Source organism: Centruroides sculpturatus, unplaced genomic scaffold (genome assembly GCF_000671375.1).
Source record: "Centruroides sculpturatus isolate CEXI.00-Female unplaced genomic scaffold, Cexi_2.0 scaffold967, whole genome shotgun sequence".
Taxonomy (NCBI): Eukaryota; Metazoa; Arthropoda; class Arachnida; order Scorpiones; family Buthidae; genus Centruroides; species Centruroides sculpturatus.
In genome coordinates, this window is record NW_019385089.1 from 92,510 (window position 1) to 113,213 (window position 20,704).

General features: G+C 30.7%; 1 protein-coding gene across 2 annotated transcripts in view; it reads left to right on the forward strand.

Moving 5' to 3' along the window:
- Positions 1 to 20,087, forward strand: part of LOC111634522 — a 45,853-nt gene extending 25,766 nt beyond the window's left edge. The window contains exons 2-6 of one of the 2 annotated variants that reach the window (XM_023379318.1): positions 8,224 to 8,370; positions 11,375 to 11,572; positions 15,179 to 15,364; positions 17,763 to 17,936; positions 18,710 to 20,085. In XM_023379318.1, the coding sequence (XP_023235086.1) occupies positions 8,224 to 8,370; positions 11,375 to 11,572; positions 15,179 to 15,364; positions 17,763 to 17,936; positions 18,710 to 18,999 (995 nt within the window). In that variant the 3' untranslated portion in view covers positions 19,000 to 20,085. Of the gene's footprint in view, positions 1 to 8,223; positions 8,371 to 11,374; positions 11,573 to 15,178; positions 15,365 to 17,762; positions 17,937 to 18,709 lie in introns of both variants that reach the window. The other variant, XM_023379319.1, reaches the window with a different exon arrangement.
- The last annotated feature ends 617 nt before the right edge of the window (positions 20,088 to 20,704 follow it).

A 20,704-nucleotide genomic window follows, 5' to 3' on the forward strand; every position in this document is an offset into this window, starting at 1 on the left:
TACTGTACCTTACAGTATTTATCTATACCAGTAGCAGTAAAATTATTTTCCTGCTGTTAGTACGAATGCACTGTACATAATAATACTATGTATATATAGTATTATTATGTATACTCGTGTATATATATTTACGAGTATTATGTATATGTATATTTATAGTTTACTAATACTATAAATGTAAAAAAAATGTTGGAAAATTAATCGACGTGGCTATTTATTTATATCCTTATTATATTTATATCATTTGATACGGATAAAGAAATATTTCGGTAGTTATTTGATCCATTTAGTTTGGTGGCAATACATAACCATATTAATGTTTTTTTTTAAGTATTACAGATAAAGTATTGTTTTTATTGAGTAGAAAACATGATTTCGTTGTCTTGTAAAAATTTAACCATTCTCTCTGCATTAAGTATTAAAGTTAACCTATTTCTTTTTCTCTCTTCAGATAGAAAAGTACTCGATACTTAATTCCATTATTACGATTGACTTCTTTCCTGTCATCAACATTTGAAGAATCCTTTCAGGATCTCGGACGTTGCAAAGAACAATTTCCGGATCCTGATTTATTTTTACTATTTTTTTTTACTTTCTTGTTCAATTCTATCTTAAACCATTACTCCAGAAGAACAGAATCACTCGCTACTCATTCATTTTCTTCAAGTTAAGAATGTTTAACCGCCCCCTTTAAACTAACTTAAATTGTACTATTAACTTTCTACTGTAAAGATGTCTTCTCTCAATTGATCGATCGAATTTCTTCTCTCTTTTTTTTCTCCCTTTAACTAATGTTCTTTAATTCTAAATTCCTTATACATTTCTCGACGGTACCGATATAATTTTTAATGTTACCTTTTACTGATTTATCTCCCCGACCCGTTAAAAGGTATAAATCATCTCTTGTGTGTTGCATTACCTATCTAACGTATCTTCGTGACGATTACTGTCCTTAAACGTGAGTATTTTTGATTAATAATGTTTTAAAAAAAATCACGGGATCCCTCATAAAAACAATCAATTTATTTCGTTACTCTTTCGTTTCTGGCCTAACGCTGTATAGTTGATAAATGATCTTGTATTGCACAAACGTTGGTATTGGCATTTTAATGGAACATTCATATTCCATCAAAGTTTCTCGCGACGAACAAAAATCTACTAAACTCGGATGTTGAACGTGCTTTGCTTTGTAAAATCTATTTCTCTACTCCATTGTATATTGCTACATATTTTTCTCTTGAATTATCTTCTCCTCTTTTCCTCTTTCTTTTTTTTTATCCTGATGAAAAAACTACAGAAAGAAAAAACTAAATATATAGGCCTACAGATATATATATATATATTTCTTTTTTTCCTTTTCAGATTTGTCTCCTCAACAGTTATCGATAGATGCAGTGGCCGAACATTCGTTTACTTTAACATGGAAACCACCTTTGTNTTGTCTTGTAAAAATTTAACCATTCTCTCTGCATTAAGTATTAAAGTTAACCTATTTCTTTTTCTCTCTTCAGATAGAAAAGTACTCGATACTTAATTCCATTATTACGATTGACTTCTTTCCTGTCATCAACATTTGAAGAATCCTTTCAGGATCTCGGACGTTGCAAAGAACAATTTCCGGATCCTGATTTATTTTTACTATTTTTTTTTACTTTCTTGTTCAATTCTATCTTAAACCATTACTCCAGAAGAACAGAATCACTCGCTACTCATTCATTTTCTTCAAGTTAAGAATGTTTAACCGCCCCCTTTAAACTAACTTAAATTGTACTATTAACTTTCTACTGTAAAGATGTCTTCTCTCAATTGATCGATCGAATTTCTTCTCTCTTTTTTTTCTCCCTTTAACTAATGTTCTTTAATTCTAAATTCCTTATACATTTCTCGACGGTACCGATATAATTTTTAATGTTACCTTTTACTGATTTATCTCCCCGACCCGTTAAAAGGTATAAATCATCTCTTGTGTGTTGCATTACCTATCTAACGTATCTTCGTGACGATTACTGTCCTTAAACGTGAGTATTTTTGATTAATAATGTTTTAAAAAAAATCACGGGATCCCTCATAAAAACAATCAATTTATTTCGTTACTCTTTCGTTTCTGGCCTAACGCTGTATAGTTGATAAATGATCTTGTATTGCACAAACGTTGGTATTGGCATTTTAATGGAACATTCATATTCCATCAAAGTTTCTCGCGACGAACAAAAATCTACTAAACTCGGATGTTGAACGTGCTTTGCTTTGTAAAATCTATTTCTCTACTCCATTGTATATTGCTACATATTTTTCTCTTGAATTATCTTCTCCTCTTTTCCTCTTTCTTTTTTTTTATCCTGATGAAAAAACTACAGAAAGAAAAAACTAAATATATAGGCCTACAGATATATATATATATATATATTAAAAACTCTTGTGTTTCTCTAGTTTTAAATGAGACTACATTGTCAATCTTTTCTTTTATTTTTTTCATGTTTCTAAATCTCTTCCTAACGAGAAAGATTTACTATTTTACAGAAACTTTTTTATGTGAAGAAAGAAAAAAAATACTAAGATTATCTAAATTTGATTGTGATTATTTTACCACCATTTGGATAATGTATTCCGTGTACTTAACATATAAGATTATTTTTATAATAAATTAATTCTAGTATAAAAATGTTTTATTCATGTTTGCTTGGAAACACGTGTTTTCTCCTTTGTTATTTTTTTTCTGTAAAAGAAACAAATGTGCTTATTAAATGTCCTTAACGCTTTGTTTTTTTTAAGTAAAATTGTAATTGCTTTATCCTTAAGGGGAAGAGAGAAAGAGATGCTCAAACGTTATCAGTAACAAGTACTAGAGAAGTCTTTTCTATCTTTCTACACTTATGATTTACTCCATACAGTTATCACACATTCTTCTGATGAACTTCCGTCTTCTATTACTCCATTTATCATCGATCTAGAGATACTTTCACCTCCGGTTTTTGTTGGTTTATTATCGCATCTGAAAGATACATTACTTAGAGAAGTAAATAAAACACAAGCTTTCAACAGTTGGTAAGATTTTCTGCTCTATATATATAGACTATATATATAAATTTCACTTTTTTTCTCTATAGTTACTGGTGCATAAAACATTCTCTTGTGAACTATTTTATACAGTTTCCATACACGTGTTCTTTGTTAGGATATGGAAACATTATTTGTAAATCCAATCGAATTTTAATGTACTCCATTTGTTATCCGTTTCGATCGGCCGCCAACCGTGATTATAAATGAGAAAACTGCAGATGGAACTGCATAGCTATTGAACAATGCGTTCAATATTAATCATGCAATTGTAAATGTTGAATTTCCTTGCATTTTTTACCCTCCCTTCACTCGGCATTTAAAAGAAAAAAAATAATAGCAATTGGCCAGTGATTCTAACTCTTTAATTGTAACTTTCAGGAAAGGGCAGATGTTTCTTTTATTTATATTTAATTTTCTAATTATAATAAAAGGAAATTATCATTTCTATTTACAAAATTGATTCCTTTTATTATCTCGGGAATGCCATTATTATGTAACGCTTAAGTATTTTCTTTTAAAGGAACCATTTTTCAGATTGAACGTAGTGGAACGGCATAAATGGTTAAGAAAGATCCTCAGAAAAATCAACATTTAACGATACCAAACTGATGTGAACCAGAGATATTTAGTGGTTTTCTACTCGATTAGTTTTCTTTCATCGAATTCTGTAGCAGCCAACGGATAAATAGCGTAACTGCACTTAAACACACCACCAAATGCTCTACAACGTTAAAAGAGGGGGATCAATTCGAAACAGATGTAGCTGATGTCACTTAATAAAGAACCGAAAAATCTCTTTTTTTCTTTAAAAAAAAAAATCGTATATAAAGGAAGAAAAATCACCGTTTCTGCATCTTCTAACCAGAAAAAGACACATTAATCCGTTCTTCTAGTCACAATATAATGTACAAATTCCTTTCGTTCTTCCACAAACAAATCCATGGTTAGTCATTTATCTCGGAGCGCTCAACCTGTCTTGGAATCACCCTATTCATTAAGGGTTCTCACCTCCCACGGTTTGACGCATCTAGACCAATATTCTCCTTTCTTTTTTCCCTTGTTCGTGTCGTCGACTTGGCAGATAGGGAGACTTAATTAGTGTCCATTGTCGCGTCGAGCTTGTACAGTCGACTCCTGATAATTGAACTGCTGACAGCGGTCGAGAATAAAAACACCGTTTATAATTTGTGATGAATAGAGAGAAAGGTCAACTGTCTCTTTTTGTTTTCTATTCTTTTATTTTATATTATATAGGCTATATATATGTATACTTTTTTAATGCCTTACATAACATTTAAATCGTCTAGTGTCTCTCTCGTTTTAATTGCCTGCTATTAACTTGTAATCTTATAATGCTATTTACTAATTTTTCTTCCAAAAAAATATCGATTTTTATGCGAGAAGATAGTAGCTATTGATGATGAGTTTTTAATACTTTCAATTTGGAATAGATCCAGGAGGGAAAAAAGTAGAAAATGAAGTTTAATTTTTCGAATTTATCTTATTTAACCTTTCATAAACACATCAATTAACGTTAAAACAATCTCTCAACGTAAACCTCAACTACACACTTCTTCCATATATGTATTTTTTTCCTAAAGAAAATCCATGTAAATACTTTACTATAAAAATAAATTTACGTATTCTTAAACTAGATCATTCTTTCGATAAAATCTGCAGTTTTTATGTCGCCATTTTTTGTAGAAAATCTAAGAATTGTTTTCGAAATTCGCTTTTATCCTTGCACATCTTTCTCTTCTCTTATCAATTTTTTTCTTTTTTTAAAGTTTAAATGAAATTTCTTATACTGTTATTAAGTTATAGAAGACTTTTATAAGTTAATTTCACGAAAGAACTTGGAAGGAATGCAGAAATATATTGAAAGAATGCATCGATAGATTGAATAATCATAGACTTCTTAATCCAATTCAGCAAGGTGAAGGCTAGTAAAATATAGTAACTTTTGGAAAAAGAAATTAGGAAGAAGAAAAAAAATTAAATAAAAGCTTCCATGCGAATATAGACATTTTTATCGATAGATATTTTAACAAAGGATTGCCGGAGATTCTGTAGTTTTGACAAAGATTGATTGATGAAGTAGATATAGACAGAAGTAAACATAATTCTGCTTGTTTTTATTCAATAAAAACCTGAAATAACAGCCGTTAATCGTTAAAATAAATGCAATAATTAAACGCCGAAATAATTCTAGTAAATGAAAAACTGTGCAAATAAATATAAATACAGGAGGTTCTCCGCTTAATATAGTAGATAAAACACCTAAGCTATCATTAAAAGTTTATTAGAGACATTCTTGAGTAAATGATTATTTATTGGTTGACTCGAGTAATAAATTAAAAAGAAACAAGCCTACAACTGTCAATTTCTGTTTTTTCAACCAATTAGCGTTAATTTTCTGTAATCTTTTAAGCATTTTATCTTCGATATCAAATAGAGAACTGCCTATGTTTATAAAACAGTTTCTGTTCTTTTAATCTATTCTACCATCTTCCAAACTTAATATTTTTGCTGAAATTTCACTCTGTGTACTTGAAAAGTAGATAGCTAAATTACAAAAGAATTATTTATTTTTAAGGCAAGGAATAAAACATAAATTGTACAAGAACTTTTTTAAACAAATTCTTAAAACTGAAAAAAAGAACCTTCAACTCTTCAAACGTTATTTTAATTATTTTTTAGCCTTCTATTTTTCGAGTGGAAACAACGAACCGTTGTCACTCGAAAGTCTTTAAAGAACGAACAAAGAATTCTTATAATTAGGCAAAAAAAAGAGGAGGAGGAGGAGGAAGAAAGGAAAGAAATAGGAGCATAGAGCCAAACATGGTTTAAGTATCTAGCTACTTACATAGTTACAGACTTTTGAATTACAAGTTAAATTATATTTTTGCGTACACCTTCTTAATTTTAATCACAAATTTTAAGCATGGAGAAAAGAAAAACAAAGGGATAATTATAGTTTCACTCTTTCATAATGTAGCATTTATGTCTTGAAAATAGAAATGAATATTTAATAGACGTTTGGTATCTTGTAAATAAGCATTTTTCACCCTTTATTACACCTTATTTACTACAATTTTCAACAAGATGGTCATTTATTCTAGATTAAAATGTAATCCTTATTACTTTTTTTCTTATTGTCATAAATTTGTTAGTAAAATATTCTTTTCTAAGAATTATGCAGACGAAATTTAATGTCTGTTTGAGTGATTCCGAATCATTAGACATCCTCCAGTGCCATCAATTAATCACGTTAAACGAATCGTGCAAAGGTTTTTAACGTATTAATTCTTGGATAAAAGTTATTGAAATGTTTATAAGTAGGAAAGTTGCTTGGGAAATTACAAAAAAGAAGGTTGAAGAATTTTATAATGTATGTAGATTTCTTTTGGTAAACGAAAGCAAATTATGCATCCCACTTCACGCATTACTTTACGTTCGATAAATTTATCAAAAAGGGAAGAAAACTTTTAATGTTTTCGTCGGTAATACTATTAAATGAGCTTCCAGGAGAATTGTTAATTAAATTATAACATTTATGACAACGAGAATAAATATTTTACTGTAAGGAAAGTTTATATTCTTTTCTTGCTGTGGAATAAATCCTGGATAATCTAGAAGCTGACAAACAGCTCCTCTCGACAACTGTTCTCCACTCGACTTATACTCCAAAAAATGAATTCAGCCGTTGCATTGGCCATATCCTCATATATATATCATGTCAGTTAGACGAGACAATGTCATTTTTTTGTGTGTCTAAACACGGCAATAACGCCCTAGCACTTTGCGACAGGTGCTACATTTTCGTAACCTTCCCCCCTTCGTAATTTGTAGATTTTTAAAATTTTAAGAGACGTAACGTTGTTTTACATTGTAGAAAATTATAGCCGATTTATTATTCTACGAAAATTGCTGACGTGAATCTTACCAATCGCCAATTTTTTTAATATATTAAACATGTTACGTAGTCTCGAATCTGGTGCGCGTCACGTAAGCCACCCCTTCAGAAATTATTTACAATAAATTCCTCACGTTGTTATCAAATTATACATTATGTTTTTTTATGTCCCTCCATTGCCATCAATCAATAAAACTAAGTTATATTTTTAGAAATATAGTTTTATTTCGATTCACTACGCTAATAATTCATTTCGAAAATCGAATGAGAGAGTGCTCTCTTATGGTCTCGTGTCACGTACATCATATACATCTTCGTGTCCTCAAACTAGCCTAAAATTATATGTACGACCCTGTTTAAGAATAAATAATTCCTGTTAAAGTTTGTCTCTAACTGCCCGGTGAATTAATAGCCACTGTCGACATTAATTTATCTTCGATAAGGGTATATGAATCACACTATCATTAATTTTATCTGGCTCATCTCCTATACTTGTATAGTAATAATAATAAAAATATATATATATATATATATAAAAAAAATTGGTTATCGAAGAAAATTGCTTTTATAATATTCTGATATCTTTGTTTATTAGTAGAAAATTATCTTTACTATAGCCTGGAGCTTTACAGATGGCAAAATTATCACGTCGTAAGAACGAAAACAAACCGTCTCTAATCTAAAAGATTTCTCTTCCTCCTCCTCTTTTTCTTTTCTACTCCTAAGAATACTTTTCTAGATAAGAGATTCAAGTCCCAGAGGGAGTTTTCAAGAACTGATAAGTTGTTTCGATAAGATCGTCTTGTTTAATAGATTTTTTTTAGCTTTTTATGCTTAAAAAAATGCCATTCTTTCAATTGGTACGGACGGATTTTTAATCGAATTTTATATTTCATATGTCTTAGAAAATTGCTTCGAGTTTGATATCCCCCGTTTGAATTTTTTATTATTAATTTAACCTTAAAAAACTCTCCCCTTTTTTTAGGGGTTAATTTTATCCAGTTTTCTGTTATTGGAAATGGTTTTCTCCAACAAATTTTTTTTTCTTCTTCTTTTTTTTCATAAGAAGGAATAAGGTAACGAATCGATTTCTGTACATATGTCATTTTGTTAGAAATTCTCTGTCGATTTTCAATACTTTACCAGTTGAAATTTTAATATATCAAATATATTTCTTCTTTTTTTCAGTTTCTAAGTTATGATGTAATTAAAATTTATATATATATATTTCTTTTTTTCCTTTTCAGATTTGTCTCCTCAACAGTTATCGATAGATGCAGTGGCCGAACATTCGTTTACTTTAACATGGAAACCACCTTTGTTGATTGCGAATCAAAGCGGAGATCTCGTTGCTTATTCGCTTACATACAACGTACGTGACAAACAGGATAAAGGTAGGTTTTTCTATCAAATAATCTATAGGACTAGTGATACATGTATCAACATGGGGACATTTTCAATCACGTTATCTACACAAGCACACTCCATCACATATCTGATTCTTCATACGTTGCTGCGTTAAGAAAGGTTTGCACTTAAAATAAATAAGAAAACACCTTAATTTCCTGTTAGATTGTTTTTCTCTCTCCCCCTTCTTCAGTTTTAATAAATTTAAATCAAAGCCGTAATTTTATTTAATTAAACTAATCTTATATATTTTCATTAATTACATTAAGGCACGCTTTATTAAAATATAATTAATAGGTGGATCTTTATTATATTTAATTCGTTTCATTCATAAATTCTACTTTTCTTATTTCTCTTCCGCATCCTCCTTCTCCTCCTCCTTCTCCTGCTCCTGCTGCTCCTGTTTAAAGCGAATTATTGCTTCTTCCTTCTGAAAAACTTGAAGGGGGAGGAAATCAAAGAATCACTTTCTTTCTACTTTGCAAATTATTTCTGTACTCGGGAGAATTCGCATTTAAATTAAGTCGAAAAGCCTACTTCAATTCACCTTCAACTTTTGTCTAATTTACGAAAGACTTAATTTCCTGTCGATGTTTGCCTTTTATGAAGGTCGTTTCAATCTCTTTCGCCTTTGTCAAAGTGATTTCCAACAAGAAAATTAACAGAATCATAGGGGGAAAAAGAAAAAAGTATTCGGAAGGAAAGAAAAACTCTTCCAAGCTTTCAAAATGGTCGATTGGATTTCTTGTGATGTGAACGCCGAGTCTAAATTCCATTAGGAGACTTAGTGTCGATTAGTAAAAGAGTAAAACAATCTCTTCCTTCGCCACTTTCGATACTATCGATTATATGATAACTGTATCGCTTCTACTCTCATTTCCCTCTTTTTTCTAAACATGTCGCACACCTTAACGTAATTAGCCGCATTTTACTCGATCTATTCTGTGTTTTTCTCGCTTCCTAGCTGAAAATTTAATATTCTATATATTTTACTGTTTCAGGGGTGGATTTTCTTTTTAATTTTGCGTGCCGTTTCTTCTTGTTTATCAGTGAAAGTTTTGTAGGATTTTCTGATCTAACAAAACTGAAAGTGTGCAGGATTACCTGGAAATCTATCGATCTTTAAACGCACAAAACATACAAAAAAAATCGTTAGATATTCGGTAGGATACAAGATAATATACTTATTAATTTATGTTTATATCTATCGATTCACTAATTAATTTTAAACGAAAATTATCTATTTGAAAATTAATAATAAAAATAATTGAAATCTTAATCTATATTCTACAATTATTGAGATTTATTTAACGAAGATGGATTAATTATTTAGATCATTGGATAGGGGATTAAACGAACCCTCAATAACGACCACCTCTAAACAGCGGCCATTTTCTTTCGGGATTATTTTTATTTTTGTCGTGAATAACCTCCGAACAACGACCATTTTTATAGTTACTTTTTTAAAGGGATGCCAAGTCGCAAAATATTTAATTTACTGTCATAAATTTAGAGAGATGTAACACGAATTTTTTCAAAAACAGAGCAGAATTAAATGATTTTTCTCATTTCTAAAGTGAAATTTGAAGAGTTTACCTACGGGAAAAAGGGGAAAAAGTCATCAAAAGCACGAATATTTTTTCCTTCTTGCGGTGTTAAAAAAAAGAGGGTGAAAAAAAAGAAGAAGAAAGGGGAAAAATTCGCAAATCTCCAAATTTGAAATAAATTTAAATTGCAAAAATCATAGACGATTCAACAAATAAATTAGAGAGAGAAAGCACTCTCGAGTTTACTTTAGTCGAGCGACTGAAGCATTCTATCAATTTAATAATAATTCACCAAGACCGTCACCTATAATCCTACACAAATGGCTTTAACTTGTGTATACTTCATACCTTTCAATTATATTTCTTCAGTATAATTGGACCGGGTAAAGAGAAAATTACAAATTTTTTTTATTTTTAATTTATTTTATTTTATTTTTTATATTTTTCTTTTAAATTTTCCCCCCTTCCAATATGGAAAATAGGTTTACTTCTTCAGTCAATGCAAAGAAGACGATTAGAATCGATTTCTTTTATTCCTTCTACTGACAGCTGCTGATATGAATGGTAATAGATGATGCTCTAGAACGGCTGCTGAATATCCTTGATTCTTACAAAGACATTTTTATCTTCAGGCATTACTGATTCCGTTTCATTATTTTCTTTGCCATTTTGCTTTCAGATCACTGAACTTCGAAAACTGTTGAGATTTTTGTTGAATTTTATTTCATCTATGAAATTTTCCACTGTTAACCTTTTCTCTTCCTCTCGCTCCTCCTCTTTTTTTTCTTTTCTTTTACTATGCCGACTGTTATGTATAACGGAGGGAAATTATGGCTATCGAATCCCCCTAAATTTTTATATTTTTTTGGACTCGGGGTCCTCCAAATGTCGAGAAATGCAAAAAATTTAGGGAATTTTGTTTTACGCATGGTTGTTAGTGTAGTGTACGTGGGGTTGGCACGATTTTGTCTACCCACTTTGATGCTTATTAACTCCATCCTTATGACGGAAATTTCTGAAATTTTGCATGGTAAGTGCCAATGCCATTAAATTTTCGTGGTTAATGGTCGAGGAGCCAAGTTCGGACTTAATAAAGATTTTACTCCTTACAAGCATTTACAATCCTTTATATAACCCATCCCTGCCGCCAGAATTAAGCTTTTTTTTTCATTTTATAATAATTAATAACGTAAAAATTTGTTGATAAAATCTCGTAACAGATGGCACCATGCGCAATCTTAACTTTTTTTTTTTACCGGGAAAGTTAGGTAACTTTATTTTAAACGCCATTTTAATTTCGAACCGCGACAAACTTTTAATTTGTCAATCTTATATAGGAATATTTTTCTTCTCCTTTCTTAATTTTATTTTCTTTCTAGAACTTAATCGCGATTGTATTTTTTTAAGTGCGAGATTTAATTAAAAATTCTTTCTTCTGGTATAGAAATGAATCTCTTATTACCTCCGAATGCAAGTCATATGATGGTGACTGAATTGACTGAAGGTACGAATTATAGGATCGTCTTAGCTGCTGTTTATGATACTAAAGAAAGAGTTGCTGCTCCTGAAATTTATGTCACCACTCTCTTCCCCGTTGAAGATCTCATTGTGGGCGATGATATATACCCGGATGGAAAATTTGGTAAGTTTTTTACAACGTTTTTCCTTTCTAATATTTTTAATTAACTCGTTTACAACGTGTTTTAAACAAATATGCCAGAGAAAAATGCTGTTTTTTCCCCCCCACACTACAGAATTATTTATTTAATACGGTGAAACCTGCCTAATCGAAAAAAACATTGGGTGTCGTGTCCTTCCGGCTTACACAGGTTTTTACTGTACTAAAAATTTTTTAATTCTGTTCTTAAATATAACAATATAAAGTTTTTTTTTTCCAATTTTTATTTTCACGGCTCTTATACAATATAACACAGAGAAAGTATGATGATCTGTCAAATTTTGGCCCCTCTCGGTTTTTGGGCTGCAATTTGAAAAAATCGTACACCTATAAATTACAAATGTCTGTCCTTCCTTAATCTCGATAACGGTGTTAGATAGACGAAATATTCGAGACTAGATAAGGAAAGCTGAGGGGCGGGAGGACCCGAATACCTATATACGAACTTCCGGAAATATATACCGGAAGTCACGTGATTTCAATTCAAAAATTTCTCCCGAACGAAGTTATATAGATGACCGGCATGACTGTTGTTATCAGGAAAAATTAAGCGTTTTGTCATTTTATAACAATTTAAAAAATTAGAAAAATTTTATAACAAAATCTTATAACAGATGGCGCCACATATAGTTTTATTTATTTATTATGATTAATAGTATAAAAGTTATTTTTTAAATAAAATCCTATTATAGATGCACGCAATTTTAATTTTGGGATACTGTGTCTTACTTAAATGTGCTAAAAAGTGCTTTTTTACAATAGAGTTTTTTTTACTTTTTTTAAATATTTTAATTTTAAATTTATCATAATTTAACAAGATTATCTTTTAAGTTCTTATTATTGTGTAAATTTTATATTGAAGTATAATTGAAATTATCGGACCTCCTTCCTAGTTCTTAGCCTCCTGTTTGAGTGCCGAGAAAGTCGAGCAAGAGCCCTTGTCAACATTTTTGGACTGCAATTTTCAAATTGAAGACCTGTACATTCCCAATGTCGTCCGTCCTCCATTAATGTCAAAAACGGAGTTAGATGAAAATCAAGACCAGATGTGAAAAGCTTAGGGGTGGAAACCCCGATTAACTATACACAGTGCAAATTTCCTGTCAGGACCGGAAGTCTCGTGATTTTTTAAGTTAAAATATGATTAGAAATTGCAGTTCACCATTGTGACGATGCCATAATAATATACATTTTACTTTTATAATTACATTTTCATAATTATTTTTATGGATAATCCTTTTAAATTACATCAAAAATATCAGAATTTCACAATAGTACAGATCTATAGTTTAAAATATTTGTTACTGTAAAGAAATTTGTATACACGAACTAAAAAGAAACGAGCAATTGTTAATTGTAACATTGCTGCAATTTTAATCATCTTGTAACTAAAAAATTACGTTACTTCCAGTCCGGTCCAGACCGGAGGTTCGTGTATAGGAGATTAGATATAGAAAGCTTTGGGGACCTCCGTCCACAAAGCTTTCTATATCTAATCTCGATTTTCATCTATATAGCAGCATTCTCGGGATTAACGTAGGACAAACATTGAGAATATGTCTTCAATTTTAAAATTGCAACCCAATTATACAAACTTGATATTTTGGTAGCAAGTTACACAATTTATTGGTAATCCATTGCAATACCACGTGACACGAAGTCAAATTTTGGATATTTTTTGTCACTTTTTCAACTTGGCCAGTGCAAAAAGTCAGCACTTTTGGCAGATACCCCGTTAATTCTCCACGTTCCTTCAAGGTGTCTTTTAAATTACTTTAAACCCAATTTTATTATCAAAAAATGTATATTGTACGATACGAGACAATCGTAACAGCGTAACAACGTTGATTTGTATATAAGGAGTATTGATGCTATTTAATTTTGGAATACTGAACTCGAGGGCGGAAAGATAGAAGGGGTGACGAATCATATCTGGAGTGGGGTCGGACTTAATGAAAAGTTTACTCGTTATTAACATTTACAATATTTTAAAATTCATCTCTATCGTCAAAATTAAGTCTTTTTTCCTAATTAGGATAATTAATAATATAAAAGTTATTTTTAATAACATCTCGTAACAGATGGTATCGCATACAACTTTAACTTTGGATTAGTGACGTAGCTTTTTAAAATATTTCTTTAAATGGAGATTTTTATCGTAATTCAACAAAATTGCTCTTTTTAAGCTCTTGTTGGGTTGCAAATTTGAAATTGCAGGCTGGAAGTTGTTCGTCTGTCCGTCCGTCCCTCCTTAATCTCGTGAACGTGATTAGATAGACAATAATCGAGACATGATAGAGGTCGGATGACTCGATTAACTATATACGAACTTTCGATCTTAACAGAAAATCATGTGATTTTTGAATTAAAATGTGATAAGAATTGCAGTCCGACATTGCGATCATTTTCCATATTCTACTTACATTGTTAATTCCGTACGTGTGAATACAAATATACTTCTGTAACCACTAAAATTATCTGTAACCACTAAAATTAATGAAATAAATATTTATTAGCATTCTCCTCACAGTTTCTAAACATCATAAGGTATCTAATTTTGAGACGAATACCAAAATATTAAAAGTATTTAATTTATGAAACTTCAACTTATTCTCTATTCACCGTTAAGAATCAAAGTAGGAAGGTTGCTTAAATTTTAAACCACTTTAATTACCAGAATTAATATAATATAGATTTACAGTAAAATTTGTGTAAAACAGAATCGTACGGTATCGAATATTGTTTACGTTTTGGACAGGTTTTACTGTATAAAATTTATTTCTTTTCCTTTCCACTTTATAAAGAAATTATTTCAATATTTTTCAAGTACAATATAAAATTTCAAATATAATATTTACAAATTTCAAGCTTCAGAAAAGTATATTTATAAAGAATTTTATCATCGAACATCTGTAAAATTCGAATAAAATTTATTCTCGCATAAAAATATATGTATATATTTTATGTAAATACTATAAAAGATACATTAAATCGTAGATATAAAGAGTAAATATATATATATTAAGTTTGTTTATTCCTTACTTGAATCAATATTAATTAAAAATATTTTTTAAAAATCCAGTTGTTGATTCAGAGTTTTACAAATTTTTAAATTCAATTTTTTGTATATCTTATTTTTAAATTAAATAAACACTGTAAGAGCGACATCCCTCCAAAACTACACATACCTTTTCATAAATTCCTTATATAAAACTATTGCAAGAAGTAATTTAAATTTTTCTAGAGTAAATATATCTTTATATCAAGATAAATTGTGAAAGATACCAATTACAATCCCCGTTACTGGGGACGAACTATTCTTAGAAGAGGAAACTTTTCTCTTTCTTCTCATTCTACTTACTGCAGCAGATTAGTTAGTTTGTTGCTGCATCATCTCAGTTGGACTGATTCTTTCTGCCCCGCTGCACAGTCACCGTGCAACGTTAACAGTTCGTTTATTCCTCTAGACGGCAGTAGAAAGCGGCATTTCTAAATGTGCACATCTTTCGAACTCTTCCCCCCTCTCTATCCTCTACCATTAATAGTTTTGGCTGTACTGTTTTCTTACAGAGTGCAATTGCAGCGAAACCGGTACGTTGGCGTGTACAAGATCCCCCCACAACATGAAATGCGCTTGTTACAACGGGTACGAAGGTAAATGGTGCGATATGTGCTCTCAAGGATACTTCAAAGTGGGCGAGGAATGCAAGCCGTGCCCTTGCACCAACATCACTTCGGCGGGGGAATGTATTTTAGGTAAGTTTTATTAATTCTTTAAAAAAAATTTTTTTATGTATTTACACTTCTTCAGGGGGCGCGATTTAGTTCAATTCACTTAACGCGTTCGGTGACAATTGAATTAAAATTCGGTTTTTGTAAAGGAGGGGAATGAAAGGCGGCGTTAGAGAAGAATGCAAATTTAAACACGCAACTCTACACACTTTCAGATAGAGTAGAAGAGAGAATTTTCAACTTTTGAAAATTTTATCTTAAACTTATCTACATTTTATATGGAAGGAAATGCCCATCTGGTATTCCATTTCTTCGATACATCTACGAAAATAAATATCTGCATTTCTTATATATATATCCGGTGTGGAAAACTGCGCTATTTCCTACCAATATTTCCTGCTGCACGTAAAACTGGATAGTAATAAAGAGTGTGGCACTTGCATCGATCGTTGATACCTCACGAAGGATAATGTTGTGTTCAGGATCCATAAAGTCTTCTGGACAGAATTGAGGTGTAGATAAAGCCTTTTTTTCCACGTACTGTCGAGGTTGTTACTAAAAACGGCTTTTTTTTTTCTTCTTTATCTGTGTGACGTACATCACTATTGATATTAAAAACGTTATGAAGGAATTGAATCCGACGCCATGGATTGAAATATTCCATTATCGGATTCCAAATAGAATAAATATGTCGAATGCTTTCTACCAAAATAAAATAAAATAAAATCACTTTCTCTATCTATTTTTTAAAGAAAGTCATTAAAGTCCTTTCACTATAATTGATTTTTAGAGTTTTAAAATCTTTACAAGTGGGAGGCGCCATTAAAATTACTTACAAATTAATACGTTTGTGAAGCTTTGTGTATATTTAAAGTATACGTTTTATTCGGGTGTTGCATTAAGTACGGAAATATATGCATTCAAAATTTGGTTTTAGTATATTTAAATAAATTCTATTTAAGGTAAACATGCTGATAATCTTACTAAATATTTACTGGGTGATCTAAAAGTTAGTTAATCGCTGCCTTATTAAGGTTAACTGATTTTTGTATTACCTGTTAATAAAATATTCAAATTGTCCTATTTATATATATTTTATTACGTAGAAAATTTGAAAAAACTGTTCAAAATGACACCTATTAAAACGCTGTGTATACTTTCATAAATTATTGAATTGCTGGCAGTAATCTGACTTTAGGTCACCCTAATATAGTGATAAGTCCAGCAATTTTTTTAACCAATCACAAAAGCGTAAATACATTTTTCATGATTTAAAATATTATTAATCCAATGAAATGTGTTTCGAATTTATGATTCTAACATTAAAGTTCAGGTGCTTCTTCAACTCGGAGATATTTTAAAAAGTGTTAAAAAGTACCCCCAAATTGAAGAAGTACTCTTTGAACAGAAGAAAATCCTAAACATCATGAAACTTTTGTATTATTTTCTATTTATTTTCTCGTAATTACACTTTAATAATCATCAAAATAAGCTCTTCACTTTCCTCCTCCTTTATAGCCTCTTGATATCCTCCATATTCAAAGGTCTGTCATAAGTATGTGCATTTTCATTTGCTTCGGTCCACAAGGAAATTAAGAAGCAGGACCTTTATCGAAATCATCATACATCTTGATGATATCGATGGAGCAAATGGACCAATCAAGAGAAGAATCCAAACGATACGCGACGTGGCATTTATCTCCAGGGGAGAATAAGAGCGCAATCCAAATACAAGTCTGATAAAAATGTGGAAAATGAGACAATTTATACGTATTAAATCGAAGGACCCAGACAAAATAGAGATGGAAAGAAGCCAGACACATAAATACAGTCGAAAGTTCTCGCCAATGTATGTAGCTAAGTATGTATCAAGGTAGAGATCTTAAGTAATTACATTTGTAACCTCAGCAGCAAGACTTTGAAAACTACGTAAAGTGCGCTAAAGACAAATCAAATTGTACTTAAATCGTTTATTTATCTTCTCGTCTCATTAGACTTTCAACTGTGACGAAGCTTCTTTAATTATTTTGCGGTATGCCATTATTTTCTAGAGAGCTTATCTCTCAATTGGTTCTTGAAATTGCAAATTTTCTTTCAAAATTTATACACGAGAGCTGTAAATTATTCGTTAGGTCTATAATAGAAATGTTACTAAATTAAGACAATAATAGGTTTATAATAAAATAATACAGGGTGGCCCAAAAGTCAGTTAAATCGCTCAAAAATATAGCCAAGCCGTATACAAATGTACCGATGCTTTAAATATATATATATATATATATATATATATTTCAGGTTCTTTTATTATTATGCTTATAAAAAAAGGAGAGGAAAGAAACTTGAAAGTTATAAAAACAGAAACGTTGCTGATGACAGTTGAATAAATATTGATTTCTTTTGCTTTTCTACTTTCTTTTGACAGCGAATGGACACGTTACCTGCACATCTTGTCTTCCGGGTCACACCGGTCTTCTCTGTACAAACTGTACCCCAGGATACACATGGAGAGACGATAAATGTGTAACTATCGATAACCAATGTGACACTTGCCCCGATCCCGGAGCGACGGCATCCCTTCTACATAGCAAATTAACAGGTACGTAACACGTATAAACCCAATTTTAAAACATTTTAAAACTTTTCAAAATATCAGGGAAAAAAAGTAAGAAAGAAAGAAATTTAATAGGGAAAAATCTATCTATTTTTTCTCCCTCCTTTTTTCCTTAATCGAATTGCGAATTTCGACTTTAGAACACCAAAGAATTCTATGGTGAAATATTGAAGAAATTCTCTTTGGACGTTTGTCGGGACAGAAAACGAAATTTGTTACCCCCGTAAAAAGTACAAATGGGTACAAGCACGTTCTATTACAGATTGATACTGTTGCTCTTACATACTTTGAAAAGCCATCAAGAAAGGAGCACGTCCCGGTAATTTGTCATCGCTTCCAAACTGGTTCTCGATAATCATTTTCTTTTTTTTTTCTTAACTTCTACAGTAATTTAGCCTCATAAACGTAACAGATTTTAATGCAAAAAAAATTAAAAAAGAAAAAAATAGTATGACCACGCTTATAAATTACCATCATCTTTAGCAAATAACCTTTCATCAATGAGCCTCTCAATATTAAAAAAAAACAAAAAAACAAAAAAATGAGCTTTCATAAACATAAAAATTACAAAAATATTAAAAACTTGCAACCGCCAAATTAGCGATTGTAAATTGATTTCGGTAAACCATTTTGGAATCCTGCCAAAAATTCGGAAATTCACTTAAATCGCCCCCCCCTTATCAGTTGTGTTGATAATTGTCATCTGGTGATAATTTAAACGAGATTTTCTTTTCTTTTTTTTTATATTTTCTTTACAGATCAGAGTCTAAACGATGGTACTATCCCTTTGGTAGCTGTGGTGGTAACGCTAGCAGTCCTCTTAGTAGTGGCGGCATCTGCTACTTGTTATCGTTATTGGTCACAGAGAAGAACCAGACTTCGACTACCTTTCTGGAGCATCGAACTAAGAGAAGATAAAATGAATCTAAGCTCCGGTTGCCATTACCAACAACTGGATGCTGCCACCAGCCGTGTTGTTCAAGCTCAGTGTGATGACATGGAAGGGGACAATAATTCACCTTCCGCTTATCGTCCCTTAAATGCGTGATCGACTCTCTTTACACGTACTTAAATTAATAAAATCGGAATACATTTCATCTCGTAAACCAAGCTGCGAGAACGAATTTCAGTAGCATGGACCATTCATCGATTAAACAAAAAAAAATAAATAAATAAAAGCCTAACTTTCTCTCCCATATCATCATACCATTTCGCGGATTTTCATTTCTGATTTGCTTTTAAGCTACTTTTTTAATTATTTTTTTTTTATAAAATTGGTGTATGTTGTGAGAATTCTCTTCTTTATTTTATACATGATGAACTGCAAAAGAAATATAATAATTTCGACGACGAATAAAGGAGATATATTTTAAAAAAAAGAAAAAAATTCTATGAACATAAGCGGTTCTCGGCAATATGCGTAAGATACGACGGTTTAAAATTTAAACGAAAACGATTGGTTAAAATATGTTCGTTTTAACGACGATTGGTTCAAGAGATAAAAATAAGCAAAAGTGGGCGCGTCTCGTCCCGTATTCGCTCTTCAATCAAAATTAAACATATTTTTAATCAAAATTTATCCCATTATATCGCCGAGAACTGCCTATATTCATTTATACTGTATTTTTATTTGGTTGGTCTCCTTTATCATCGGGTATTTTATTTATAGTTCACCATGTATATATAGCATACAGAATTCGAATTAGTGACAAGTTTATAGTCGGTGGCACCCCCGTTTGAATTTTTTTAGCATGGATAAAAACAAGAAAAAACAATATAAAAAAAAAGAAAAGAAGAAGAATGGAGGTCGATTTATATGTCTTTTGTTATAGAATTTATACAGAGCATCTAAACAAATCTGTCGATTGTAAATGTCTTATCAAATGTTGTCTGGGAACGATTTCTTTTATAGTTTTTCCTCTGCTATATTCTGTCATGTGTCGTTCAATTCACTTTTACTTCTGTATGGCATTATTCATACATATACAGTCGATGTCATACACATATCTCGTTGGAATAAATCGAAATAAAAAAAAAAAAGAGGAAGAAACAAGAAAAGAAGGATCTCAAACATTTTTAAGTCCAGAAAACAAGAAAAAAAAAACACCTGATTTTATATTTCTTTCCTCTTACTTTTTCATTTTCTTGCTGGATATTTTCTATAAAGTAACATATCATTGGTTTTTTTGACAGAGTTAAATGTTTAAAGAAATATATATATATATATAGTCTATAAATATATATTAAAATTAATTTAAATCCTCTTAGCTCATAAGGAAAATTTAATAATAGATTATAACTATTGATGGATATTTTATTTTATAAGAAATCACACTGTAGAAATTGTGTTGAAACTCGAAACAAAAGAAAAAACTGTCAAGAAAAATTCTCTAAAAAAAAAATAAAATAAAAATTTTCGTTTACCCGAAATCTGTGTTCTTATTTCATGAGAAAATCCGAAAAATCTTCCATATTTTAGGTAAGAAAATTATTTTTCATTACCGATAAGAGGGGAGAGGAATTTATATATAAGTAAACTCGATCACGCGAACGATCGTTTAAGATTAAATTTAAGAGGGAGAAAGAAGTAAAATAAATCTTTTTAAATTAAAATAGAAGAATTTTTTAATTTCTTTACATTAAATATATATATAAGTATATCGTGATTCTAGAATAATTGTAGAAAAATTATTGATTTATATTTAATGAATTCTTCAATCAGTGACGTTTAAGGAAACAAAAAGAAAATGGCG